General features: G+C 39.7%; 1 protein-coding gene across 4 annotated transcripts; it reads left to right on the top strand.

The window, feature by feature from the left end:
- The first annotated feature begins 220 nt into the window (after nt 1–220).
- On the top strand, nt 221–18226 carry tmem70 (transmembrane protein 70). Of its 4 annotated transcripts, XR_007261926.1 has the most exons (6): nt 221–481; nt 5990–6092; nt 6197–7502; nt 12349–12526; nt 13515–14519; nt 15430–18226. XR_007261926.1 is itself a non-coding variant. In XM_020529474.2 (3 exons), the coding sequence occupies exons 1-3, from the start codon at nt 284–286 to the stop codon at nt 6628–6630; spliced, it is 735 nt and encodes a 244-aa protein (XP_020385063.1). In that variant the 5' UTR covers nt 221–283; the 3' UTR covers nt 6631–10184. The 4 variants fall into 4 exon arrangements, 1 of the variants encoding a protein (XP_020385063.1); XR_007261928.1 differs by lacking the exons at nt 12349–12526; nt 15430–18226 and having other exon boundaries at nt 13515–14729; XR_007261927.1 differs by lacking the exons at nt 13515–14519; nt 15430–18226 and having other exon boundaries at nt 12349–12732.
- The last annotated feature ends 8202 nt before the right edge of the window (nt 18227–26428 follow it).

Here is a 26428-nt window from a genome sequence, read left to right as displayed (position 1 = left end):
CGACATTAAAACCAACACCTGCTGCCCACCATTGATTGTCCTTGAGCTTAAAACATAAAAACTTTCGGTTCCACCAATGGTTGACATCTGAAGTGGGGAGGGGGCTTAGCTCTACCTTCATTGATGAACCTTTTCAGAACAACTCCATCACCTTCATGAGCTCCTCCTGTACGCGTTAGTTTGGGGGGGGAGGGGCTCCTGTAGTAAGCACCTTGCTGATTGGTGGCTGACAGCGGCCAATGGTGTCTGACTTTGTTGGGAAGTGCAGTCGGCGGGTTTGAAGATGGCGGCGGCGTTGGTGATGCTTATGTCGAGGAGTCGCTCAGTCTCACTGGGTCGATTGAGGGTGACAGATCTGTGTGCAGCTGCACGGCCTTTCTCCGGCCTCAGGGTTCACTGCCCCACGTTTCAGTTGTCCGATACCCAGCGGCGGCATGGCCCCGGAGGGCCCTGGCTTATCGATAGTTGCAAAAGCCCACAGGTAGAGTTAGTCAGTCAGTCAGTCAGTCAGTCAGTGAATGAGTGAGTGAGTGAGTATCGCGAGTATCGCCGGAGGGGTCACTCGGTATGATTGTAACATAGCCACCATCTGTCTACAGGACTAGTGCCAGAAGACTGGAGGATAGCAAATGTTGTTCACTTGTTCAAGAAGGGGAGTAGAGACAACCCTGGTAATTATAGACCAGTGAGCCTTACTTCGGTTGTGGGTGAAGTGTTGGAAAGGACTATAAGAGATAGGATTTATAATCATCTAGAAAGGAATAACTTGATTAGGGATAGTCAACACGGTTTTGTGAAGGGGAGGTCGTGCCTCACAAACCTTTTTGAGTTCTTCGAGAAGGTGACCAAACAGGTGGATGAGGGTAAAGAGGTTGATGTGGTGTATATGGATTTCAGTAAAGTGTTTGATAAGGTTCCCCATGGTAGGCTATTGCAGAAAATACGGAGGCATGGGATTGAGGGTGATTTAGTGGTTTGGATCAGAAATTGGCTAGCTGTAAGAAGACAGAGGGTGGTGGTTGATGGGAAATGTTCATCCTGGAGTTCAGTTACTAGTGGTGTACCGCAAGGATCTGTTTTGGGGCCACTGCTGTTTGTCATTTTTATAAATGACCTGGATGAGGGCGTAGAAGGATGGGTTAGTAAATTTGCGGATGACACCAAAGTCGGTGGAGTTGTGGATAGTGCGGAAGGATGTTGCAGGTTACAGAGGGACATAGATAAGCTGCAGAGCTGGGCTGAGAGGTGGCAAATGGAGTTTAATGCGGAAAAGTGTGAGGTGATTCACTTTGGAATGAGTAACAGGAATACAGAGTACTGGGCTAATGGTAAGATTCTTGGTAGTGTGGATGAGCAGAAAGATCTCGGTGTCCATGTGCATAGATCACTGAAAGTTGCCACCGAGGTTGATAGCGTTGTTAAGAAGGCATACAGTATGTTAGGTTTTATTGGTAGAGGGATTGAGTTTCGGAGCCATGAGGTCATGTTGCAGCTGTACAAAACTCTGGTGCGGCCGCACTTGGAGTATTGCGTACAGTTCTGGTCGCCGCGTTATAGGAAAGATGTGGAAGCATTGGAAAGGGTGCAGAGGAGATTTACCAGGATGTTGCCTGGTATGGAGGGAAGGTCTTATGAGGAAAGGCTGAGGGTCTTGAGGCTGTTTTCGTTAGAGAGAAGAAGGTTAAGAGGTGACTTGATAGAGACATACAAGATGATCAGAGGATTAGATAGGGTGGACAGTGGGAGCCTTTTTCCTCGGATGGTGATGGCTAGCACGAGGGGACATAGCTTTAAATTGAGGGGTGATAGATATAGGACAGATGTCAGAGGTAGGTTCTTTACTCAGAGAGTAGTAAGGGCGTGGAATGCCCTGCCTGCAAAAATAGTAGACTCGCCCACTTTAAGGGCATTTAAATGGTCATTGGATAAACATATGGATGATAATGGAATAGTTTAGGTTAGATGGGCTTCAGATTGGTTTCATAGGTCGGCGCAACATCGAGGGCCGAAGGGCCTGTACTGCGCTGTAATGTTCTATGTTCTATGTTCTATGTTCTGCTTCACAACAGCCATCTGGTCGGCAGCGACTCCGAGCCCCAAGGAAGGAAACATAGAAGAAAGGGGCAGGAGTAGGCTATTCGACTCCTCGAGGCAGCTCCGCTATTCAGTATGATCATCCAGCTCAGCACCTTAATCCCGCTCTCCCCATATCCCTTCACTTCGCCCCCCTCCCCCAATCATCCCTTGATCTAGCTTCTCCCCCTCACCCTCACCCTGTGCCCCTTGATTCACATGTCCCCGCATCCTTTGAGCAAAGTCCAGTACAGCAGAAGAACTGGACCTTCGGCCGTCCTATCCCGTGCCACCACATTTTGACCTTTGCGTACAGGATCCGTATCCCTGTATTCCCTTCCCTTGATTCCTTTAGCCACGTGCTATATCTACCTCTTTCTTGTAAACAGTGTTTTGACCTCAGTCGCTTTCTGTGGCAATAAATTCCACAGGCTCACCACTCTAATGGGTGAAGAAATTTAACCTAGAACATTACAGTACAGGAACAGGCCCTTCAGCCTACTGTATCTGCACTGACCGTGATGCCGTTCTAAACAAATCCCATCTGCCTGCCGGTGATCTGTATCTGTCTGAGCCCTGCTTGTTCATGTGCCTGTCTAAACGCCTCTTAAGTGTTGTTATTGCATCTGCTTCTACCACCTCACCTGACTGCATTTCAGGCATCAACCACTCTCTGTGTTTGCGTAGAAACGTAGAAGATAGGAGCAGGAGGAGGCAGTATGGCTCTTCGAGCCTGCTCCGCCATTCTTCACAATCATGGGTGATTGTCCAACTCAATAGCCTAATCCTGCTTTCTCCCCATAAGCTTTGATCCCATTTGCCCCACGTGCTGTATCTAGTCGCCTCTTGAATACATTCAATGTTTTGGCATCAACGACTTCCTGTGGCGATGAATTCCACAGGCTCACAATCCTTTGGGTGAAGAAATGTCTCCTCCTCTCTGTCCTAAATTGTCTACCCTGAGTGGGCATACTGTGACCCCTAGTTCTGGACACACCCACCATTGGGAGCATCCTCCCTGCTTCTACCTTGTCCAGTCCTGTTAAAATTTTATAAGTCTCTGAGATCACCCCCTCATTTGTCTGAACTCTAGCGAAAACAATCCCAACCTAGTCAATCTCTCCTCATACCTGTCAGACCCGCGATCCCCTGGGGGAAAAAAAACACTTGCCTTGCCCAGCCTCTTTAAATTTTCCCCTTCTCACTCTAAACCTATGCCCTGTAGTATTTGATATTTCCACCCTGGGAAAAGGACTGACTATCCAGGCCTCTCCCAATTTATATACTTCTATCACATCGCCCTCAGGCTCCTATGCTCTTGTGAAAACCATCCAGCTTGCTTTATAGCTAACAGAATCCGGTCCAGGCAACATCCTGGTAAACTTCTTTTGCACCCTCTCCAAAGCCTCCACGTTCCTCCTATATTGTGGCGACTGGACTGCACACAATGCTCCAAACGTAGCCTTGTTCAGCTGGAACATGGCTTGCTACTATTATACTTGATGCCTTGACTGACGAAGGCAAGCATGCTGTACATAATCCCAAGTCCTAAAACCTTTACCCCTTATCCTTAAACTATGAATCCCACTTCTGGACTCCCCCACGATCAGGAACATCCTTCCTGCATCTAACCTATGTATACCTATTGGAATTTCATAGGTATCCAAAGGTGGAATATTGCATTGTGATAATAGAGTCCTAGCACAGCAGAGGCATACATGGGTAATAAATATATTCCTGGATCTTCTATCGGAAAGATAGGGAATGGAGAAAGGGAAGGTTAACAAAATTTATTTTGCAACATGTTATAATGCTGTTGTGACTGGATGTTCAAGAGATCAAGGAGAATCTGTTTGTTTAGAGCTTGGAGACAACTGAGCTGCCATTACATTTTTGGATGTCAATAGACCACCAGCTGGTAGAATAGATAGACAAGAACAAATTCACTAACAAATTACTGATCGTTACAAGTATTATAGAATGGATGACTTTATTTATTCCACTATATACTGGCCAATAATAGAGTGAGGGGCATGAGTTTCTAGAGTGTATTTGGGATAATTTTCTACATTGCTATGTCTAGACCACTGAGGATGGAGACATTGCTGGATCTGATTTTATGGAGTTATGTCAAAAGGATAAAAAGTCAGAAGGAAATATTTAGGGAATAGTAGTGACCATTAAGTTTAAGTTAGCTATGGAAGAGTACAAGTAGTGATTCACACCATCCCTCTTGTCAGGTTGTTGACTTGCTCACCGAGCTGGCTTGTTCTCGTTCAGACGTTTCATCACCATGCTAGGTGAAATCATCTGTGGAGCCTCTGATGCAGCAGTGTTATTCTACTCCGCTTGTAATTTATACTGCTTGGTGCGTTATGGTGAGTAGTGTCATTTCCGATTTTGATCTGTATGGGTTTGTAAATGGGGTCCAATTCTGTGTATTTGTTGATTGCATTACGGGTGGAGAAGCATGCCTCTAGGAATTCCCGTGCGTGTCTATGTTTGGCTTGGGCTACTACGCTCACCTTGTCCCAGTTAAACTGAAGGCCTTCGTTGTCTGAGCGTACCGATATTAAGGAGAGTTCGTCATCTCCTTAATATCGGTACACTCAGACAACGAAGGCCTTCAGTTTAACTGGGACAAGGTGAGCGTAGTAGCCCAAGCCAAACATAGACACGCACGGGAATTCCTAGAGGCATGGTTCTCCACCCGTAATGCAATCAACAAATTCACAGAATTGGACCCCATTTACAAACCCATACAGATCGAAACCGGAAATGACACTACTCCCCATAACGCACCAAGCAGTATAAATTCCAAGCAGAATAGAATAATACCGCTTCATCGGAGGCTCCACTGATGATATCACCTAAGATGGTGATGAAATGTCTGAACGAGAATAAGCCAGCTCGGCTTCAACAAGTCAACAACGTCACCCACAACCCCAGCTACAGATCTTTGCCAAAAATTTGAATCCCTCTTGTCACTTTAATTTCTCCTGTTTTTCATGTTCTTGCAGACCTCCTATGTTATCAGCATCTGTACAAGTGATGCTAGCTGAAATTGCAGAAGATGCGTACTGACATATTTCAATATCCTTTAAATACTTCTTAAGTGGAAATTTTTTTCTAAACTGTATTGGTGCCTCTAGTAAGACTCTTAAAATGTTCCTAGTGCTTAAAAAAATTTTGATACAGAGCAGGAGAGACTGGGATTAGACATTTCTCAAAATTAGTGCTACTGCAGGAGCTGAAAGGGGGCATAGACATTTTGCTCAAAGATTGAGGCCATAAGATCTACTATGCAGAAAATGAATATATTACTACTTGTTGAAACTGAAAATACTTGCTGATGGGGAGAGGTATGTCTTTAACAAAGAAAACTATTCCCTTGAGGGAAGATGCTGATGTCGTCCTAATGTCGCTGGTTTAGTAATCCCAAAACCCAATCTAAAACCTGCGCTAGAGACAGATTGAAAGCCCACCATAGTGGCCAGTGGAATTTGAATTCATTTAATCAATCCGAAATTGATTATCGATTGATTGTCATAAAAGCCAATCTAGCTCACTCGTGTCCTTTAGAGAGGAAAATCTGCTCTACTTTTGTCCAATTATGTTACTTCAGACCCACAGCAATGTGATTGACTCTTAACAGCTCTCTGATATGGCCTAACAAACAATGCAGTTCAAGGACATATCAGGATGGAGAATTGATGCTGATCTTACAGTAATTCCCATGTCCCAAGAAACAAAAGACAAATAAAAATATGTTTCTCTGCAAAATGAGAAACAGCAATGAAGCTGGTGACGTGCTCATACTTATAATATCTGACTTCCTTTATTGAAATTCGTTTATTACCAAATCCAATTATCCAGTTTTGTACAAATACTACAAGCACTTTTCTTGTGTGTGCAGATTTACTTTGCACTCGGTCAACCTATTCGCCACTTTTGCTCAGATGGCAACAACTTGGAAGGACGGTTGATTTACAGTGGAAACTTGGCCAGAGTAGTACTTGGTAAAAAATTAAATTTTTTAAAATTTTAGCATTATTTCTAAATTTTAAAGCTGATAATGAAATTAACTCTTTTTTTCTTGTGTCAATTATCTTTCTATTTATAGGGGTGAAATTCTTCTCCTACTCCACCAGCGTTTTCAGTTTGTGTATGATGCCTTATGTTCTCCTCCATTCTGGTCTGGCAGTTCAGAGTCCTGCATTACAAATGGCTTTCTGCGGCATAATGGGATTCTTTACTTTTTTAAGTCCGATGGTATTACACCTCCTCACCAAAGGTTATGTGGTCCACCTATATCACGATGCAAAAACTGACACTTACACAGCTGTCACTTACAGTGTTTTCCTCCAGCAGAAGAAAACTGTTTTCCATCAAAAGGACGTGAAAGTTCCAGGAGTCAGCAAAATGTTCACCACGTTTTATGCAAACAAAATGTCATTGCTAGTAAATCCAGTTCTTTTCTGGCATCCAAATGACTACAGTCACCTAATGGGTTACGATCAGCCCTTCTCTTTTAATTTGGATGAACTAAAAAAGTAATGATGAAAAGGAAATTAACTTTGGCAAGGCGATATCACTTTTACAACTGTTTCCTCCATCATTGTAGTTGACAGTGAGCTACGTGCAAGTTTTAATTTTATACGCTTAGATTGAATATGAACGCTGTGTTTAAAACAAGGAAAACGTGCTGCAGATACTGGAAATTGAAGTAAAAACAGAACATTTTGTGTTCATTCAGTAGATCAGGCAGCATCTATTCTTTATAAATGTTAAATTGACATTTCAAGTTTATGTCTCTTCATCTAGATCCTTGCTGAGGACAGATCTGGTGTCTGAGCTGTTGTGTACATCATGATTTGATTCTGGTTTTATTTCTGTTGTGTACTATTACAGTATGCATCACTTACAATAGTTCTAGGTTTTGTTTCTTGTATAACCTCCACACATTTTACCCTGTCTAATAAGAAGTTTGTGGTTATTGAGAACTGACTTGTGCTTTCTGTTTAATTTTCATGTTCTCCTGTTAAACAGGAAATAGCTGTGATCGAGAGGATAATTATCGAAATTGCCCCCTGGCCTCTACCATTATTGCTTTGAACTAATTGCTGGAGAGTCGTGGAGCTGTTTTGTTTTAAAGAAAAAGTTTCTCCCTAATGCGCAGATTATTTGGCTGAGTAGAGTGCAGAATTAAAACAAAGCATAGGTTGCTAGTGACTGAGATTTAAGCATCTGACTTTTATTAAAAGTTTATTATTTGGTAGGAGCTGTCCCTTTCTGATGATGACCCTCGATCTTCTATCCCTTGCTTTTGTGAGGAATGCCTGGTTGATCACAGGAAGGTAATGACAGAGGATCAGGTCGTTTTTACTACTGCCATGCTGCATCACTTCATCTTGGAGAATTTTCCACAGGTGAGAGCTTCACATTTGTAACCAAAATGGCATTCTAATTTGCTGATCAATGAGACACTGGGAAATTACTGTTTATTGCATCAAAAAAAAAACTAGACAAAAGCAAAATACTGTGTTAGAAATCTGAAATGAGAACAAAAAATGCTGGAAAAGCTCAAAAGACAGCATCTGTGGACAGAAACAGAAAATTGCTTAAGATAGTTCCCTCTGTTCTGATGAAAAGAAACATTTGTTTACTTTTGAAAACTGGTGATGTTTTATTTTTATTTCTAAAATATTGTGTTCATCCAGTTTCATTTTCTGTAAAATATTGGCATGATTGATGTAAGAACTGTGTAGATGAAAAAGAGAATAGCATCTGGTTCTATTGCACAGGAATTCTCTTCAATTATATTTTCTAAAGGTTATTAAAAAGCGAGAATGGCAACTCGGCTTTCTTTTTTCTTAATTCTGCTGAGAAATATGTACGAACCGTTTCTCGTTTCAATTTGTGAGAATCAACAGATATTTGACACTAAGGCAATTTGCTATGGTGTCAGCAAATTAGAGACTTGTCACACTTGTAATAAAAGCTGATATGCAACGATGTGAAAATAAAACCGGTTTCGTTATTGGGTAACAGAATTACTTGCGTTAATACAGGACTAGTTACAACATTTGATATTACAAAGTGCTTTACAGTTAGTTAGGTTGTTATGAAACATAGTCAGTATTGTAAAGTACAGAATTGTGGCAGCCAGTTTGCACACAACAAGCTTCCACAAACAAATATGATGACCGTATTTTTAAAAACTAATTTGCGTATAAAATTGCAGCTTAATTCTGTTTCCTTGCATTAGAAATCTAGCTTTTCTTATTAAAAAAAATGCATGAATGTTTGAAAAGTAACCTGAATATGGATTGTCATTGTGTGGAGAGCAGGTTTTACGTAAGTTTCTTCTGGAATGTTATATGTGGTCCAGAACCTATTCTAAATGTTGCAATTAATTAAAAATGACTTAACTAGATGGCACATTTGCTAACCAAATAATTTTTCACTGTGTTTTAATTTTAGTGGAATAGAGTGAAGGCAATTGGAAATGACTGATTTATTATGAGGAGTAACTATAGTTGGCAGCATTAATACTTAAAATCCTTTAAGAACTTCTTTAATATTCCCCTTCTCTCTTTCCTTCATTGCTGATTCTCCAAGCTTTTGTGGTAGTCAAGGACATGTAGTTTCTCCTAAGACCAGGCTAGTTACAGTGGTTAAAATGGATTTGTGATAGTTTTATATCTTCCATCCAAATGGGGAAAGTGCATGGCTTCCTGCATTGTATTCTGCATTGTAACTCAGCTTTGTACTTCTTTTTCTGACTTTCTTGGCATTTTTAAAGAAATACATTTTCTGTGTAAGTAACCACTAGCTTTGGGCCAGGGATGTTTTAAGTCGTTTCTCTAATTTGTGAGCATTTGATGGAGAATTGAAAGAAGCACAGTTGTTGTGTTCTGTTGATGTATCATGAGCAGAATAATTAGCTTCTGTGGTGGGGTGCAGATGTAGGCTGTCTTGCACTTCCAATTGCCATTTCCATATTGAAAACTTCATGTAGGATTATTATTACAAAATCCTCATGTTATTGGTTATATTTATCAAATCCCAGAATCCTTGACCCTAAACACAGCTGCCTTTGTTGAGTAATATTTCCGAATAAACATGTATAAGATTTAATGTGAATTTGAATCTTGAATTGCAAAAGCCAATTTACAACATTTACAGGTTATTTACAGCAACACCTGAGTCACACAATAAACACTGAATAATTAAGGTTTTAGATCGATTCTTTGTCAGAACAATATTGTAGGAGTTATGGAAACACGATATTTTCTTGTTTGTTTTCTGTTATGGGATGTGAACTTGGTAGACTTTATGTGGTGCTGTTCGAGGTTGATAGTTTTTGAATGTTTTCTTTAACTTGGCTAATTATCATTAATGTGCTAAATCGAGATCTTGGTAATGAAGCTAAATACTGAAATGTTTATCCTGTTGTTAAATATGAATGATTCTATGGTGTTCCAATTTTAGTATTTTATTTGAAGTATTTTAAACTATATTGCCGCTATGTGGTGAATATACCCTTTAACTGGTTCCAAGAACATAAATAGATGCTGTTGAAGGCTAATTGGAGCTTTAAACCAACTCTGCCATTCATTCATTGCATGGGCAATCTCTGTCTTGTCGCCACCTTCCCTATACCTTTTAATTCCTTTAGTATCAAAATTCTGTCCAGTTTTATCTTGAATATCCTGAATGATTCTTAACGAAGAGTTGAACTATTAAATTGCAGACCATTTTAGTTTAGACAATTGCTTCTTTATAACTTGGCACAATGTTGATTTATTGAACCTGACTAGTGATGCTCAGTATGATGACCATCTACAGTGTTAACTTTATACACTTCATTGGACTTTCTTACTAATTTTGTTATATAAATGAGTAAAGCTAATAAGAATGTGGACCTAAAAGCCTTGATACTTCAGCTTTTTTTAAAGAATCAGCTGCATTAGTTATGAATTCAATTTAGTACTAAACATTCGGATAATTGATGGTATTTCAGTATCTAAATGTTCAATTTAAAAATCTTCAACATTTTAGACTTACACGAAATAAAAAATGAACTTTTCAATAAAATTGATATTCCATTGTGTTGTATAGTTTCTGTTTTCTTAACCCAACATAACTGTACTTAATGTGAAAGTTATTGGTCTTATAAAAGCCATTGATTTTTGTAAAGTATAAGTAATCTTTGTACATAACAACTAGTGAACCAATTGTAATTAATTTATATATTTGTTTAGTAGTACTATAGATTAAAAGCATGTATTTAAATTTAATAATTATATACTGTACACTATATGCCACTTTCAAATACACCTATTTTAACTGATCCACATTATTGAACACCTTCATGTGATGCTCTGCTATTTATGATCCTGCCTGATTGAACATTTCATTGTGTTTTATTCACATTATCCCCATAATTCTTTCTGCTATTAATTATCAATACCTAAACAAACTTGAAGACTCAGTTTCCACAGCCCTCTCGGATAGAGAATTCTAAAGATTCACAAGTCCAAGTTAAAAAAGCAAAAACACCTTGGCCTTAAATGGCATTCCCCTAATTTTTAAATTGTGTCCCTGGTTCCGTTTACCTACATCTATCCCTTTTAAGTATTTTGTAAGTTTCAATGAGATTACTTTTTATTCTACAAGACTTCAGAGAATACAGGCCCAGTTTGCCCAAATTGTCGTCTTAGAATCATTCTGCCATCCTGGGAACAAGTCTGGCGAGCCTTTGGTGCATTCCTGGAAGGTTACTACCAATGCATCCTCTATCCCTATTAGTAACTTTGTTCAATATAGTGGGATGCATCCTATCAAGTCCGGTGCAGTTATGGTATTTAGTTCCTAGTGATAGTTATTGTGTTTATTTCCTCTACTCCTTTTGCACATTTATTTAGTACTTTTGGAATGTTCTTACTGTCTTCTACTGTGAAGACTAATGCAAGATGTTTATTTAACTCCTGTCATTCGTTGGTTCTCCATTATTATTTCCCCAGTCTCATTCTCTAAGGCTTCACTTGGTTTTTCTCTTCCTTTATGTATATTTAAAGAGGCTCTTGCAGTTTGTCTTGATATTGCGAGTTTATCCTCAGTTTATTTTCCCTTTTTTGGTTTTGAAGAACTTCCCCAGTTTTCTGGCTTACTGCTACCCTTTGCCACACCCGATGTTTGTTTTTAATTTAATCTGATGCTATCCTTAATTTTGTGGTTGTCCATGATTGGCTTATCCCCTTCTTAGAATCCTGTTCTTCTCTGGAGTATGTCTTTGTTGTGAACTGGTCTGCTATTGATCCTCATGTCTGCTGCTAAACTCCTTTTTCAGTCCACTGCAGCCAGTTGTATCCTGAATCTTTTGTAAATACCCTTAGTTAAGCCAAACATAGTTATTTCTGACCCAGGTTTGTCCCCCTCAAGCCGAGTTCTAAATTCTACCTTGTCATAGTCACTGTTTCCTAGAGGGAAACTGACATAATTTATTAAACCTGCCCCATTATCCATCACTGGATCCAAAATAGCTTAATCCCTGATTGGATCCACCACGTTTTGTGCTCGGAAACTGTCCCAAATACATTTTATATGAATTCTTCCTCATGGCTTTTTCCACCAGTCTGACTATGCTAACCTACAAGAAGATTAAAATCACTCATGATTAATGTACTGTGTTTGTTAAATGCCCTCAGTCCTGACTTCTTCCCTGTATTATTACATAGCTACTGTTTGGAGACCTATACGCAACTTCTACCAGAGTTTCCTTTCCAGTTTTATTTCTTGCATCCACCCATATGGTTTCTACATCTTCTAATCAAAGATCATTTATTGCTATCATACTTATTCCGTCCAATACCAATAATCCTACCCCACCACTCTTTCCTTCCTGCCTATCCTTTCAAAAAGTCACCTACCTCTGAATATTTTGTCCCCAGCTTTGATCTCCTTGTAACCACGGTCTCTTTATTGTTATAACATTCCTGACTTGTGCCTCATAGATAGTGGACAGGCTTTGGTGAGTCAGAAAGTGAGTTGCATGCTGCAGAATTCCTAGCTTCTTATCTGTTGTTGTATTTATGTGCAAGTCCAGTTCAGTTTCTGGTTAATGGTAACCCTCCCCCAGGCTGTTGATAACGGGGGTTTCAGTAATGGCAAGAGACAATGGTTAGAATCTCTTCTTGGAGATGGTCATTGCCATTTGTGTGGCATGAATGTTACTTGCCATGTTGCTTCTCAAACCTGGATGTTGTGCAGGTCTCGCTGCAATTGAACATGGACAACTTCAGTATCTGAGGAGTCACGATTGATGCTGAACATTGTGCAATCATCAGAAAGCATTTCCGCTTCTGAACTTGGAGGGAAGGTCATTGATGAAGCAGCTGAAGATAGTTGGGCCTTGGAGACTATGCTGAGGAACTCCTGCTAAGATGAGGTGAGTTGACTGGCCTCCAAAAACAACAACCATCTTCCTTTGTGCTAGGAATGATTCCAACCCGCAGAGAGGTTTACCCCTGATTTCCATTGGCTCCAGTTTTGCCCATGCTCTTTATGCCACAGTAGGTCAAATGTAGCCTTGATGTTAAGGGGAGTTACTCTCCCCTCACCTCTGCAATTCAGCTCTTCTCCATTTTGAACCAATGTAATGACCGGAGCTGCATGCCCTTGGCAAAGCCCAAACAGGGCGCCAGTGAGCAGGTTATTGTGAAGCAAATGCTGTTGATAGCATTGTTAACTACACTTTCCATTACTGTACTGATGATGAAGAGTAGAATGATGGAGAGGTAATTGGTGGCATTGCGTTTTCCTGTTTTTTGTGCAGGATATGCCTGGCAATTTTCCACATTGTTGGGTAGATGTTAACATTGAGCTCCTACTTCTGGTCGCCATGAAGCCATTTTTCTGTAAAGGCAATTATAGCATAAATATTTATCTCTATTTGTGCCTTCAAATCATCTTCTTTTGCCAAAGTGTGCATTTAGCTATAGTGCACTTAACTTTGTCTTTTTGACATCATTCCACATTTGAGGCATACTCGATACTTGGCTTTGTTTCTCCTTAGCAGCTTTTCTACTCGGTTACCAACTTTACTTGCTTTCAATTTGGGTTGTCATTTGGGTCCTCATCCCCTTGACAAGCTTATTTAAACCAACCCCACTACCACTAGTAAATCTCCCTACAAGGAAATCAGATCCAGTTCTTTAAAAATGTCACGTATATAGGTCCCATCTGCCCAAGAATGGTTGCAGTGCATCAGAAATTTGATGCTCTTGCTCCAAATCAGTTCTTTAACCATGTGTTCAATTGATCAATCCTCCTGTCCTTATGTTTGCTAGCATGTAGTACTGGGAGTAATTCCGAGATTACTGCTGTTGTAGTCCTGCTTTTAATTTGCATTCTAACTCCCTTAAATTTCCTTTCAGGATTTCATCCCCCTTCCTATCTGTGACATTGATACCAAGGTGGACCACTACTGTTTGCTAGTTCCCCTCCTCCTGAAGGATGTCCTGCAGTCGCTCCATAACATTATTGACCTTGCACCAAGGAAGCAACAAGACACGCTGGAGTCATGTTTACTGCCACAGAAATACCTTTGTGATCCACTGACTGTGGAACCTTCTATCACTATTGCCCTTTCATTCTTCGTTTGCTTTCCCTGTATAGCTGAGACACTCTTGGTACTATAAATTTCAGAGGTTAGAAATCCTGCACCAAGTAACTTACCACCTGATTCCCCAAAGCCTGATCACCACATACAAGGCACAGCTCAGGTGTGTGATGGAATACTCCCCACTTGCCTGGATAATTACAGCTTTAACAATACTCAAGAGACTTGACACCATCCAGGACAAAGCAGCCTGTTTGATTGACACCAAATCCACAAGCATCCACTCCGTCCACGACCTCAGCAGTGTATACCAGCTACATGACGCATTGCTGAAATTCACCAAAGATCCTTAGCAGTTTCCAAACCCACGACCACTTCCGTTGAGAAGGACAAGGGCAATAGTCACATGGGAACACCACCACGTACAAGTTCACCTCCAAGCCACTCACCACCCTGATTTGGAAATATATCACAGTTCCTTCACTGTCACTGGGTCAAAATACTGGAATTCCTTCCCTAAGGTCACTATGGATCAACCCATAGCATATAGACTGCAGTGGTTCAAGGCAGCTTGCCACCACCTTCTCAAGGGCAACTAGCAATGGACAAGAAATGCTGACCCAGCCAGCAACGCCCATATCCAATTAGCGGAGAAAAATAATCGAAACAATACCAGACCAGTTAAAAAAGACAAACCCAGTCAGAAGTGCGGGAATGCTTATTAGGAATTATTTTGCAACCACCACAGTGGTCTGGAATGCTACTTAAAACAGAAACAAACCTGTTGTGTTTGGTCTCTATGGTCAGAAGATGTTGAATGGTAAATATTAAGGTTTGTGAAGTGTCTTTGATTGAAGTACTATTAAATGGATGAGAGTTGGGGGGGAAAAAAAATTCTTCCTATCTTTAAATGCACATGCTATTCTTTTCTCTGAGTGTATGTGAATATATTTTAGTGTGCGTGATACTTGAGAGCATCCCACCCAGACCCACTATTCCTGTAACCCTACATTTCCTATGACTAATCCATTTAGCCTGCACATCCCTGGACCCTATTGGCAATTTAGCATGGCCAATCCACCTAGCCTGCACATCTTTGGATTGTGGGAGGAAACTGGAGCACCTGGAGGAAATCCACACAGACATGGGGAAAACATGCAAACTCCACACACACAAAATCGCCTGAGGCTGAAATTGAACCCGGGTCCCTGGCATTGTGAGGCAGCAGCGCTAACCTTTGAGCCACTGTGCCACCCCTTTTGGAGACACCTGACAATTAATCCAAAATCCTGCAGACTACAGGACCAAGGGAAATAAACTAGCTTTAAAGATTTCACTTACTGGGTAAGAGTCACTTCCAGTGCAACTTTAAAACTAAAATATATTAGCCTAACTGTGGTTGAAGCTCTCGTCATTTTTAAAGTTCTAAACTTTGGTAGTTACAACATGTACACGAGTAGTAGGTATGTGGGGTAGTGCATTATTTCATTGTTGTCTGAAGCAGGTGAGGATATACTTACTATCAATGGGAGATCGCATACAACATGAAGAAAAAATTAGGAATCTCATAGAGGCAGCAGGGCTACCAAAAGATGTTGTAGTATTTAAAGTATACTAGAAGATCAATATCTCAGTTAAGCAAGGACGTGTGAGTGAGTGTAGGGGTGGACAAAGGAAGAAACATAGGTCACTAATAAAACCATTTAACAGCTGATTTGTTTGCTTCAAAGGGAGATCAAGGTGGATCCCAGAAGTGAACCATGATCAACATAGTTTGAAGCATGAGTATTGACACATGGATTGCTTTGAACTACTGGCCACAATGCTACCAACGTAGACCAGCTAGTTTGGAAAGTAATAGAAGACAATGCACTACAGAACCTGACAGATGAACAGTACCACCCTGACCAGACTGTCACAGAGGTCCACAGCACCGATAAAGGCCCTTCAGCCTATTAAGTCTGTGTGGGTCATAAACAAGCACTTAGCTATTCTAATCCCATTTTGTGGAATGGAACTGGAACCAGGTCTGGTGAATGGATTAGTGTTAGTAAGGAAAAAACAGGAAGGCTTTATGTCATAATGTAGCCCGAGCTGGTACCTGTAATATTGATCATATCTGAGGGGGAAAATTGGAAAACTCCAAACAGAAAGACCGTAAAGGCAGAGATAACAAGAGGTTGACTACCCATTGTACCACTCACCAGGAAGTCATCTCCTGCAGTCATGTTTGTATTTTACCATTCCAGGGATGTACAGAAAAAGCAGGGTTAAAAGTTGACTGCACCCCTGGTCTGTATGTATTAGCGGCCTAATATGCTAGTGTGTGATTAGTATGCTGTGACGGTTGCAACCTGGGTATACCCATTATACACCCCTGTACTACAGGTAACAAAGGTAAAGATAGTTTCTCTTTGGTCACTGGCCCTGGTATCTCCTCACATGGCTCCATGTGACACTTTGGTTTGGGAACACTGGTGAGATGTGATTAGCTGCTTGCTGGTATCCCCTACTGTCCTAGCAGGCAATCCCCAAGGTGTACTCAGTGAGAAAAGTAGGGCATGGCTGTTGAAGTTTAGTGGTGTTATAGTACAAAATGAAATGAGAAGGTGCTGGAGGAACTCAGCAGGGCTGGCAGCATCTGTGGATTGAGAAACAGAGTTAACCCATCAATGCCAGCCATCCACCATTGAAAAAGAACCAGGGCAAAAGAATTTAAATCAACCTGCACAGCCAAGAATATCTAAATTGACTGCTGAACCACCAACATCAATGCCGCTGGTACAATCTAATGTAATGGCTGCAACATCCTAATATCTACCCTTCATTAATGGCTGAGAGACTGATAATATATTGTAAAAACATTTATCTTTTTTAACTCACTACTAATTCCTAATACCTGTGTGTGTTGTTATTCATTTATCATGTTTAGTAACTAATAAATTCACTTTTATTAACTCAAGGAAACCTGGTTAAATGGCTCAGTTTGAAAAATAAATTCAATTGATTTTGGAGTAATTATCCTCAAGGAAAGAGATCCTTTTCAAATTAACCTTGTGGTGAGCGAGTAGATGAATAAAGAAGTACAGTCCCTTCATCCCTCCTTATCTGGGAACTGACAATTTGGGGTATCCTGTCTGGGATTGTAACAAATTGGGAAGCCTTGACCCACGGATTGGTCATGACACAGTTAAGAATCAACCATCTTGCTGAGGGTATGGAGTCACATATAGAGCCCAGCAAATAATAGTGGCAGATTTTCATTCCTCAAGGACAATAGTGAACCAAAAGAGTTTTTTTTGGACCATGGTTTCATGGTCATCACTTGTGAGACGAGTTTTTATTTCTCAATTTACTAAATTCTATCCAGCTGTCATGCTGGAATTTGAAACTATGTATACAGACCATTAGCGTAGAACTCTGAATTACTTGTACCCGACTATTCCCAGGCCCCTACCACATCCGTGAGAATGTAATTGGGATTTGCTTAAAGGGTATAGGGTTAGGATTCATGTGAAGGTTTCTGAAAAGGGAAAAAATCGGTTAAAATGAAAGTTTAATAAATCTTAGTATAGCATTTGGAGCAAGTAACATAGCTGAGGAAAAATAGTTGAATTCATCCAGCATTTGAAGGTTGCATAAAGTCAGACATTGGCAGAACAAACAGGATACAAACAGTGGAGAAAGGGTTAGAACATATGGTCATGCCCTAGAGTTAGGCCCAGAACAAATGGCACCTTTGCCATGAGAAAGAAGGTAGATGTGCCATCCTAAGATATTAAGTCATTCTACTGGGGCAATAAACAGATTGGAAGGGCTCCTGTAGCGCAATGGTACTGCCCCTCTCCTTGGACCAGGAGGCCTAGGGCAGCATGGTGGCTCAGTGGTTAGCGCTGCTGCCTCACAGCGCCAGGGACCTGGGTTCCATTCTAGCCTCAGGTGATGTCTGTGTGGAGTTTGCATGTTCTCCCTGTGTCTGCGTGGTTTTCCTCCCACAGTTCAAAGATGTGCAGATTAGGTGGATTAGCCATGCTAAATTGCTCTAAATAGTGTTCAGGGATGTGAGGCTAGGTGGATTAGCGATGGGAAAGTGCAGGGTTGCAGGGATAGAGTAGGGGTGTGGGTGGGATGCTCCTCAGAGGGGTTGTGTGGACTCGATGGGCCGAATGGCCTGCTTCCATACTGTAGGGATTCTATGATAAGTCCCACCTGCTGCAGAGGTGTGTGATAAATTCTCTGAACAGGTTGATTGGAAAATTTAAAAAAAATGCATTAGGCTATTATAAGTAAAGATTATGTTCCCATTAAAACAAAATTAAAGGTGTAGCAGTTGGCAGTCAATTTACTTTGCCCCATCCCCTGACCTGCTTCCTGTATACATGTCCTAATGTTAATTTTATTATTCAAATATCATAGATAGAATTTAACCATGATTGGATGAAATGGGATCACATGTATTATAGGTGATTTGTACATTCAAGTAATGTAACACCCATGTGAAAAGAGAATAAAATCAAAGTTTTGTAACTGCCCTGGGAAACCCATTTCTTTATTCCTGTATAAGAATGAATAAACGCCATTCAAGCTTCCAAGCAACTACATTTGGTTTTATGGGTCAAGCTAAATTAGAGAAACTTCCCCTTTCAGTTTCCCATTTCTAACATTGAAACACTATTATTTAAAGCACATTGAGCGGTTCCACTGTAATTGCTGTTTGTTGTTATTGTTTCACTAGGAAGCTATGTTTATAAAATCTGCCAATTGTGCAATTCATGCAGCTTTCTTTCTTGTTTACCTGCTAAAGAGACCTGGGACTATGTCCTCCTAAAACCAAAATCACCATAGTCTTACCAGACCATAGGACTGCTCTCTCATTAGGGAGAGACAACTTATGGTGGTTTAACCTGACAGTAACCACGCCTCAGGAAAGGGGGGAAGTTGAGAAGGAGTGTCCTTCATGGTAATCTCAGAGGGTTCAGGAATTGAACCTATGCAGTTGGTATCACTCTGCATTGTAAAACAGCTATCCAGCCAACTGAGCATCCTACAAAGCTCTCCACAGTATCACTTCTTTTAAGTGCCCATGATTCACTTATATTCCTCATTAACCCGAAGAGAATTGTAAACACTTGTTTTATTAGCATGACCAGGGAACTGATTTGAAATTGCCCCAAAATACTTAACTACACTTTATTAAGATCAGTCAGCCTTTGCAGTGTTGCAAAGCTGTTCTGTAAAATTTATAAATTTTCCAAAAACGCTAAAGCTTCTCAATCAGGCATAAACACATTTTGATTGTTAAGCAATTCGTGCTGAACCTAAACATTTATATATTCAGTAGATCATTTCCAGATGTATAGCAGGTTACTGCAAGGTTAGGACAGGGGGTCCTAGTGTCAGAATTAAAATTTCTGATAATGTTTAGGAAATGCACAACAGAGACAGTGTAGACTCACTTAAAACTGAAGTTAAGGATTTTTATTTATGAGGAAGAGATGGAAAGATACTTACTGAATATTTTTTATTAGTCTTTAAGGAAAGTAAGACTAGGGTTACTCATGCAATGATTTATACTGGAGATAAAAATTCAAAAGAAAGTGAATTAAAAAGAAAGTGTGGAATAAAATAGAAAATCAGCGGTGTCGTGGACAGTGAAGAAGGTTATCTCAGAGTACAACGGGATCTTGATCAGATGGGCAAATGGGCCGAGGAGTGGCAGATGGAGTTTAATTTAGATAAATGTGAGGTGCTGCATTTTGGAAAGGCAAGTCAGGGCAGGACTTATACACTTAACGGTAAGGTCCTCAGGAGTGTTGCTGAACAAAGAGACCTTGAAGTGCAGGTTCATATTTCCTGAAAAGTGGAGTCGTAGGTAGATAGGATAGGGCATTTGGTATGCTTGCCTTTATTGGTCAGTGCATTGAGTGTAGGAATTGGGAGGTCATGTTGCAGCTGTACAGGACATTGATTAGGCCACTTTTGGAATACTGCATGCAATTCTGGACTCCCTGCTTTAGGAAGGATATTGTGAAACTTGAAAGGGTTTAGCAAAGACGTACAAGGATGTTGTCAGGGTTGGAGGGTTTGATCTATGAGGAGAGGCTGAATAGACTGGGGCTATTTTCCCTGGAGCATCAGAGGCTGAGGAGCGACCTTATAGAAATTTGTAAAATCATGAGGGCCATGGATACGATAAATAGGCAAGGTCTTTTCTTCAGGATTGGCGAGTCCAAAATTAGAGGGGAAAGATTTTAAAGGGACCTAAGGGGCAACTTTTTCTCGCAGGGGGTGGTGCGTGTACGGAATGAGCTGCCAGAGCAAGTGGTGGAGGCTGGTGCAGTTACAACATTTAAAAGGCATCTGGATGAATAGGAAGGGTTTAGATGGATATGGGCCAAATGCTGGCAAATAGGACTAGATTTATTTAGGCATGAATGAGTTAGACCGAAGGGTCTGTTACAATGCTGTATATCTCTATGATTCTATGACTCTAAAAGCCAAAAGATTCAAATAGTATACATCCCAGCAAGTTGAAAGAATTTAACATGCAGAAAAATGAGATATTAACAATTCAATTCAAACCTTTGAAATTGGGAATTGTGCCAAAAACCTGGAGAGTGGCAAATGCTAATAAAGAGACAATAAAATCAACAAGGGCTATCTTGGCTAATGCCTGCAGAGAGCAAAGTTCCAAGCTACATCTGTCTGTTGCTATCTTTACATGTTAGAGTCCCCGATAGCATGATACTTATGGCATCCTTGCATTAGATGTCACAGTTCCATGCCTGTGCCAACCCAAGCCTTAAGAACTCCGTTCTCCATACAAAATTACCATTTGAGCGCGTCTCCTATTATAATTTTAAAACATCCTGTATAATTATTACTGTGCTGCAATTACATTGATCCACCACTGATGGCACTAGCATTTCACTATTGTGCCTCAGCTCCTCAATCTGTACTTGGAAACATATGAGGCAGGAATTGGCCATTTAATCTTTCGAGCCTATTGTACCATTCAGTAAAATTGTGGCCGATATGTCAGCTAATTTCTTAAACGACCTTTGTCTCCGAATTCCTTAATAACTAGTTAACAAATTTCTATTAATCGCAGATTTAAAATTAACAATAGACTTAGCGTCTATTGTGGTATTGTGACATACACTTTAAGGAGGCGTATCTTAAAAAGTACTGTCAATCATTACCTACTCTGACAGGATGAAATACATGGATCTCATGACTTATTAAGCAAATTGAAGCAGTGGCGATGGCACATTATACTTAGCTCCTAGAGCACATTACATGTTTATAGTTTTCTTTCAGATCAAGAATACGCATTACTGTTTCACCAATCCTTTCATGCAAACATGTTTCATCTTAGAAAAGACTGTGATGGCCTCAGTTGCCACTTGTGGAAGACAGTTCCAAGTCTCACCACCCTATGTGTAGAGAATCACTTCTTAATTTTACATCTGTGAGGTTTGGCTTTAGTTCTTAACCATGCCCCCATTTCTACACTGTCAAATGAGTGTAGTTAGTTTACTTCTATCTAACCTATCCGCAAAGAAATTTGGATTCAGATACTGACACTTCTGCTTCCAGCCAGAATGGAGATGATTGGGTAATCCCTCCATCAGTCACTTCTGGAGACTGTAATGCTGTTAAGTGACTAAGATTGATTCTACACACACAATTTGGGTTATGTAACTCTCCTACACAAGCTGCTGGTTTCTGGAAAAATCACATGTTTTGATCACAAAAAGTTTCTGTGGTATTGACCATGCACAAGTTTTATTTGCTGCGGTCTCTGGAAACACTTTTTAAAACTGTTTGCTGAATAAATAAACTTGCTGTAGAAACTGTTCTGAATATTGCAGTGTCTCCAACTCATTGACTGATGGCAGTGATAGTAGAGATTCCAGTAAAATTCCACATTATTCCATTGATTCTTTGCCAAATTGTTATTTTTAAAAAAAATTACTGGTAAACTATGAAGTAAAATAATTAATAAAATTAATAACTCAGTAATTAATATTAATAATAAAATCTTCAACATGAACAAAGAACAACTGTATATTTGGCATGTATCATATAGCCTATTCCTGCATGTATTTCATGTTTCTGATCTCATCCCCTTTAATTCTACTTCAACTCGATTAATCATGGCAGCATGATTTTTGATTTAAACTGTGTACCAAATTAATCCATTATAAATTAGTATGACAATACTTTTCAGTTTTGTCAAACAACAATCATTTAAAAGTATTTTGCAAACAACCAGAGAAAAGTTAGAACACAGAAATCAGCGATTCATTCCATCATATCTGTGCTCGCTGACTAACCTAGCAGCAAATTCTAAGCCCATTTAACAGAACCCGATTTGTAGCCTTGCAGGTTACACAGATCCATGTACCTTTTAAATGAGTTGAGTGTATCTGCTTCAACAGCGGTGAATTCCAGACACCTGTCACTCTATGGGTGAAAATGCTTTTCCTTATGTCACCTCTAATCCTTGTATCAATCGCCATAAATCTATGTCCCCCACTGATTGACTTCTCCAATAGGGGAAACAGGTTCTCCCTGCCCACTCTATTCAAGCCCCTCATTATTTTACACACAGTGATTGAGCCGCCTCCTCAGCAGTCTCTGTTCTAAGGAAAACAGCACTAACCTATCCAATCTCTTAGCATCCTGCAACTTTGAAGCCCTGGCAATATTCTTCTCAAACACCTCTGTACTTTCTCAAGAGCAATGATATTCTTCCTGCATTCACTTTTCTTTAATTACAATTTTAAGATTTTAAACACACTGAATTTACCATCTGATAGAATTATTCTGAACAAAAAATGCTGGAAATCACAGCGGGTCAGGCAGCATCCGTGGAGAGAGAGCAAGCTAACGTTTCAAGGCTAGATGACTCTTCATCAGAGCTTGACCTTGATTTTCAGCATTTTTTATTAAGTACAGATTCCAGAATCTGCAGTAATTTGCTCCCAAACCTGAATTGATCCTGTGTTTTTTTACTTAAGTGTCTTCCTGTTTTCGAAAACAACCTGATCTTGTTACTTTTGTCAGAATGATATACCCATATTTACTGAACACCTGCATTCTTAGAATGTACAAATAGCTTTCCAGAATGCACTTATGCAAACATATTAGTATGTTTCATTCTGTATCTAAAGGTTTACTTAGATTTTGAAAATTAATTGAAGAAAAGCCAGAGGATGCATCTCAAATATATTATTTAGATAAAATTTATATCGTGATCTTTTAAACAGAGAGATATGTGAATAAGTATGGAGAAATTTTTTCTTCATTCATTCACAGGGCAAGGGCATTGCTGGCCAGGCAGCATTTGTTGCCCATCAGACAGTTAAGAGTCAACCACATTGCTTTGGGTCTGGAGTCACATGTAGGCCAGACCAAGTAAGGATGGCAGTATCCTTCCCTAAAGGACATTAGTGAACCAGACAGGGTTTTCCCCAACAATCAACAATGGATTCATAGCATTCATTAGACCTTTAATTCTAGATTTTGTTGAATTCAAATTCCACCATCTGCTGTGGCAGGATTTGAACCCACATCCCCAGAATGTTATCTGGGTCACTGGATTGACAGCCCAGCAATAATAGCACTAGGCCATTGCCTCCCCATGGCAAAGACTGAACAAATCTTCCCTTCCCCTCCATTGTCAGCATTCTACACCTCAGTCCAATCCCCCATTACTTCTAAATCTTCCTCAACCTCTCCACAGCACCTTTTCATGCATGGCAGAAGGCATAACACTTGTCCTTTCATGTCTTCCCTCCTCACTGCCCAAGGCCCCAGACATATCTTTCAGGTAGAGCAACATTTATCTTGTACTTCTTTTCATCCAGTCAACAGTGTTCACTGCTCACAATGCAGTTTCCTTTGTATTGGCAGGTCACTGGACTCAAACTTTAAGTGCTTTTTCTCCACAGATGCTACCAGACCTGCTGAGTTTCTCTGGCAATTTCTGTTTTTGTTTGTTGCTTTCCAGCAGGGAGCTGTGATTAACACTCAACAGTGGCTTGGCAAAATATCATTTTTTGCAATCCAAGGCTTTGTGTCAAATCCTACTAATTTTCTTTCTATTTCCACTTCCCTACCCTCCCCCTTAGCTTAACTATCCGAAGCTTGTTTCAATAGTATAAACATTTATTTGGAAAGTGAGCGGTTCAAGCCTGCTTTAAAACTGTGTCAATCTTTTCTAGCAGGAATAATGATGTGAAATATATGACTGCATTGTGCCATGTTTTCAGCAATTAACCTTGCTCTTAGTTGTGTAAGTTTGATTTTCTCAAAAAATGCTTGACACTATAAGATATAGGATATGTACATCTTTCCAAAAACTGTTCACATGTTGGTCTGACTATTGTCTTACATGGTTTAAGCAAGATCTCCCTATTTTATCCTCCATTCCCTTTGACATAAAAGCCAACCATTGATTTTCCTTCCCCATTATCTATTGAATTTGGATGCAAACCTTTTGTGATTTGTGCACAAGGACCTCAAATACCTCTGGGCTGCAACTTTTGGCAGTCTTTCCCCATTTAAATAATATTCAGCTCTTCTATTCTTCATGTCAAAGTGCATAACCTCACACTTCCTACACTGTATTCCATCTGCCAAGATTTTTACCCACTCACCCAAACAATCTATTCTTGTACAGACTACTGTGTGCCTTCCCATCTATTTTTGTGTTATCCATAAACTTGGCTATAGTACATTCACTTACATCATCCAAGTCATCAATATACATTGTAGATAATTGTGGACTCAGCATTGATCCTGTGGCATTCACTAGTTATCATCATGAAAATGCTCCCTTTATCCCAACTCTCTGTCTTCTATTAGCCAATCCTCTTTCGATGCTAATCTACTACCCCAACCATATGGGCTCCTATCTTATTAAGTAGCCTTATGTGAGTATATTATTGAATGCCTTTTGGCAACCCAAATATATTACATCTACTGGTTCCCCTTTATTTACCCTACTTGTTATGTCGTCAAAGAATTGTAATGAATTTGTCAAGCATGATTTCCTTTCCATGAAGCTGACTCTGTTTATATCATGTATTTCTAAATGCTCTACTATTACACCTTTATAATAGACTCTAACGTTTTCCCACTGACAGATGTTAAGCTAACTGGTCTATAGTTACTGTTTTTGTCACCTCTTCTCAGTGAGGGTGTAACTTTGATAGTTTCTCAATCATCTGGAGTCTAAAAATTCTTGGAAGATTAACACTAGTGCATCCATTACCTCTCTAACATATTCTTTAAAATATTAGCATGCACCCCATCAGGTCCAGAGAAACTATCAGCCTTAAGGCCCATCTGTTTCTTTAGTATCTTTCCTCTGATGTTAGTTACTTTGATTATTTAATCCTCCACTTTAACGCCTTGTTTATTTAGTATTTTTGGAATGCTGTTAGTGTCCTTTACCATGAAAACAGATGCAAGTTAGCTCCTAACCATTCAAACTTGTTGAGCAGAATCTCTTTTCCAAACCTATCAATGTCATTAAGTACAACATGGATCACAATAATCGACCTCTCCCCTCCCATTCCAAGATCATGCATTAATACAATATTGTTATTGATATGAGTTCTATTGTGCAAGAATCAATATTGTTGTTCTCCTTATTTTAGAAATTGAATTATTTAGAATTTCTACCTGCAACACAATTCTGAAATGTTCTGAGTATGTAAGCTAATTATTTCTACTAAGCTGCTTGGTTATCTGACTTCTTGACAGAACTGATTTTGGAAGGATATGTTTAGAAAAAAACTCCAGTAAAAAAAACACTTCAGTATAAGGCCCTACAGTAACGTAACATCTTATTTGAAAGCTTCCTTATCTTAAAACCAACCATAAGATGGTTAGAATGCCAGTGTAGTGTGATCACCAATTGTATCGTTTCTGAGAATTTAGCAGAATCTAAGATGCTTTTACAAATTTCCATGCCATTTATAATTTCTTTCTAGGAGCTCTCCTTTATCTCTTAAGGCATTGAGGCTCCAATGGACAAAAATCATGCACAGAGCAACAATGTATTTCCAAACCTGCTCTGTTGGTTGGCTATACTTTTCACTAGGGGTTGAACTTGGAAAATCAGCCCTTTTTCTTCACTAGGTTTTCAAACATCTTCCCCATTGTTTGTGCTTTCAGTGAGGTTCTGAAAATTCGGTGATTATTATACATTACCCAAAAGTTTGAGAAATGTAAGAAATATAGTAAGCCAGACAGAATTCTCATAAAGATTCACTTTTTGCCTAAGTTATGTTTGTACTCAATATGCAATAGGTTATTTTGTATATTGAAGTTGTGGGTAATATGTTAAAAAGCATTACTTTAGTCATTCTGTTAGACCTCTAATGATTTAATTCTGGATGCTCTGGCTTAGAGGGAGGGGCACCAATACTGTGCTACAACACTTCAATAGTAAATTAATGAACACAAGCATTATTGTCAGGTTTTCTCTATCCACCTTGCCTGTCCCTATATAATGGGCTAAGGAGTTCAATCGCTTTGTGGACTTCCAGCGAATGACTTTTCAACAGATAGCCTGCTGGATTTTTCATGTGACTGATTATTTTTGATATTTTCTGAAAGCAAAATAATACACATCTGGAAATCTGGAGTAAGAACCAAGTGCTGGAAGTACTCTACTATTCTGACAGTGTCTGTGGAAAGAATAAAAGCAGA

The sequence above is a fragment of the Rhincodon typus genome, chromosome 4 (assembly GCF_021869965.1).
Source record: "Rhincodon typus isolate 14 chromosome 4, sRhiTyp1.1, whole genome shotgun sequence".
In the NCBI taxonomy this organism is placed as follows: domain Eukaryota; kingdom Metazoa; phylum Chordata; class Chondrichthyes; order Orectolobiformes; family Rhincodontidae; genus Rhincodon; species Rhincodon typus.
Note: the sequence above shows the minus strand (reverse complement) of the source record. Positions and strands in the feature narration are given on the sequence as shown.

What these genes read in the sequence shown, in the direction of transcription:
- tmem70 (XM_020529474.2), top strand. Translation starts at nt 284, where the DNA reads ATGGCGGCGGCGTTGGTGATGCTTATGTCGAGGAGTCGCTCAGTCTCA. An exon ending in ATAGTTGCAAAAGCCCACAG is followed by an intron (nt 482 to 5,989) that starts GTAGAGTTAGTC and finishes TTGTGTGTGCAG; the next exon opens with ATTTACTTTGCACTCGGTCA. An exon ending in CTTGGCCAGAGTAGTACTTG is followed by an intron (nt 6,093 to 6,196) that starts GTAAAAAATTAA and finishes TTCTATTTATAG; the next exon opens with GGGTGAAATTCTTCTCCTAC.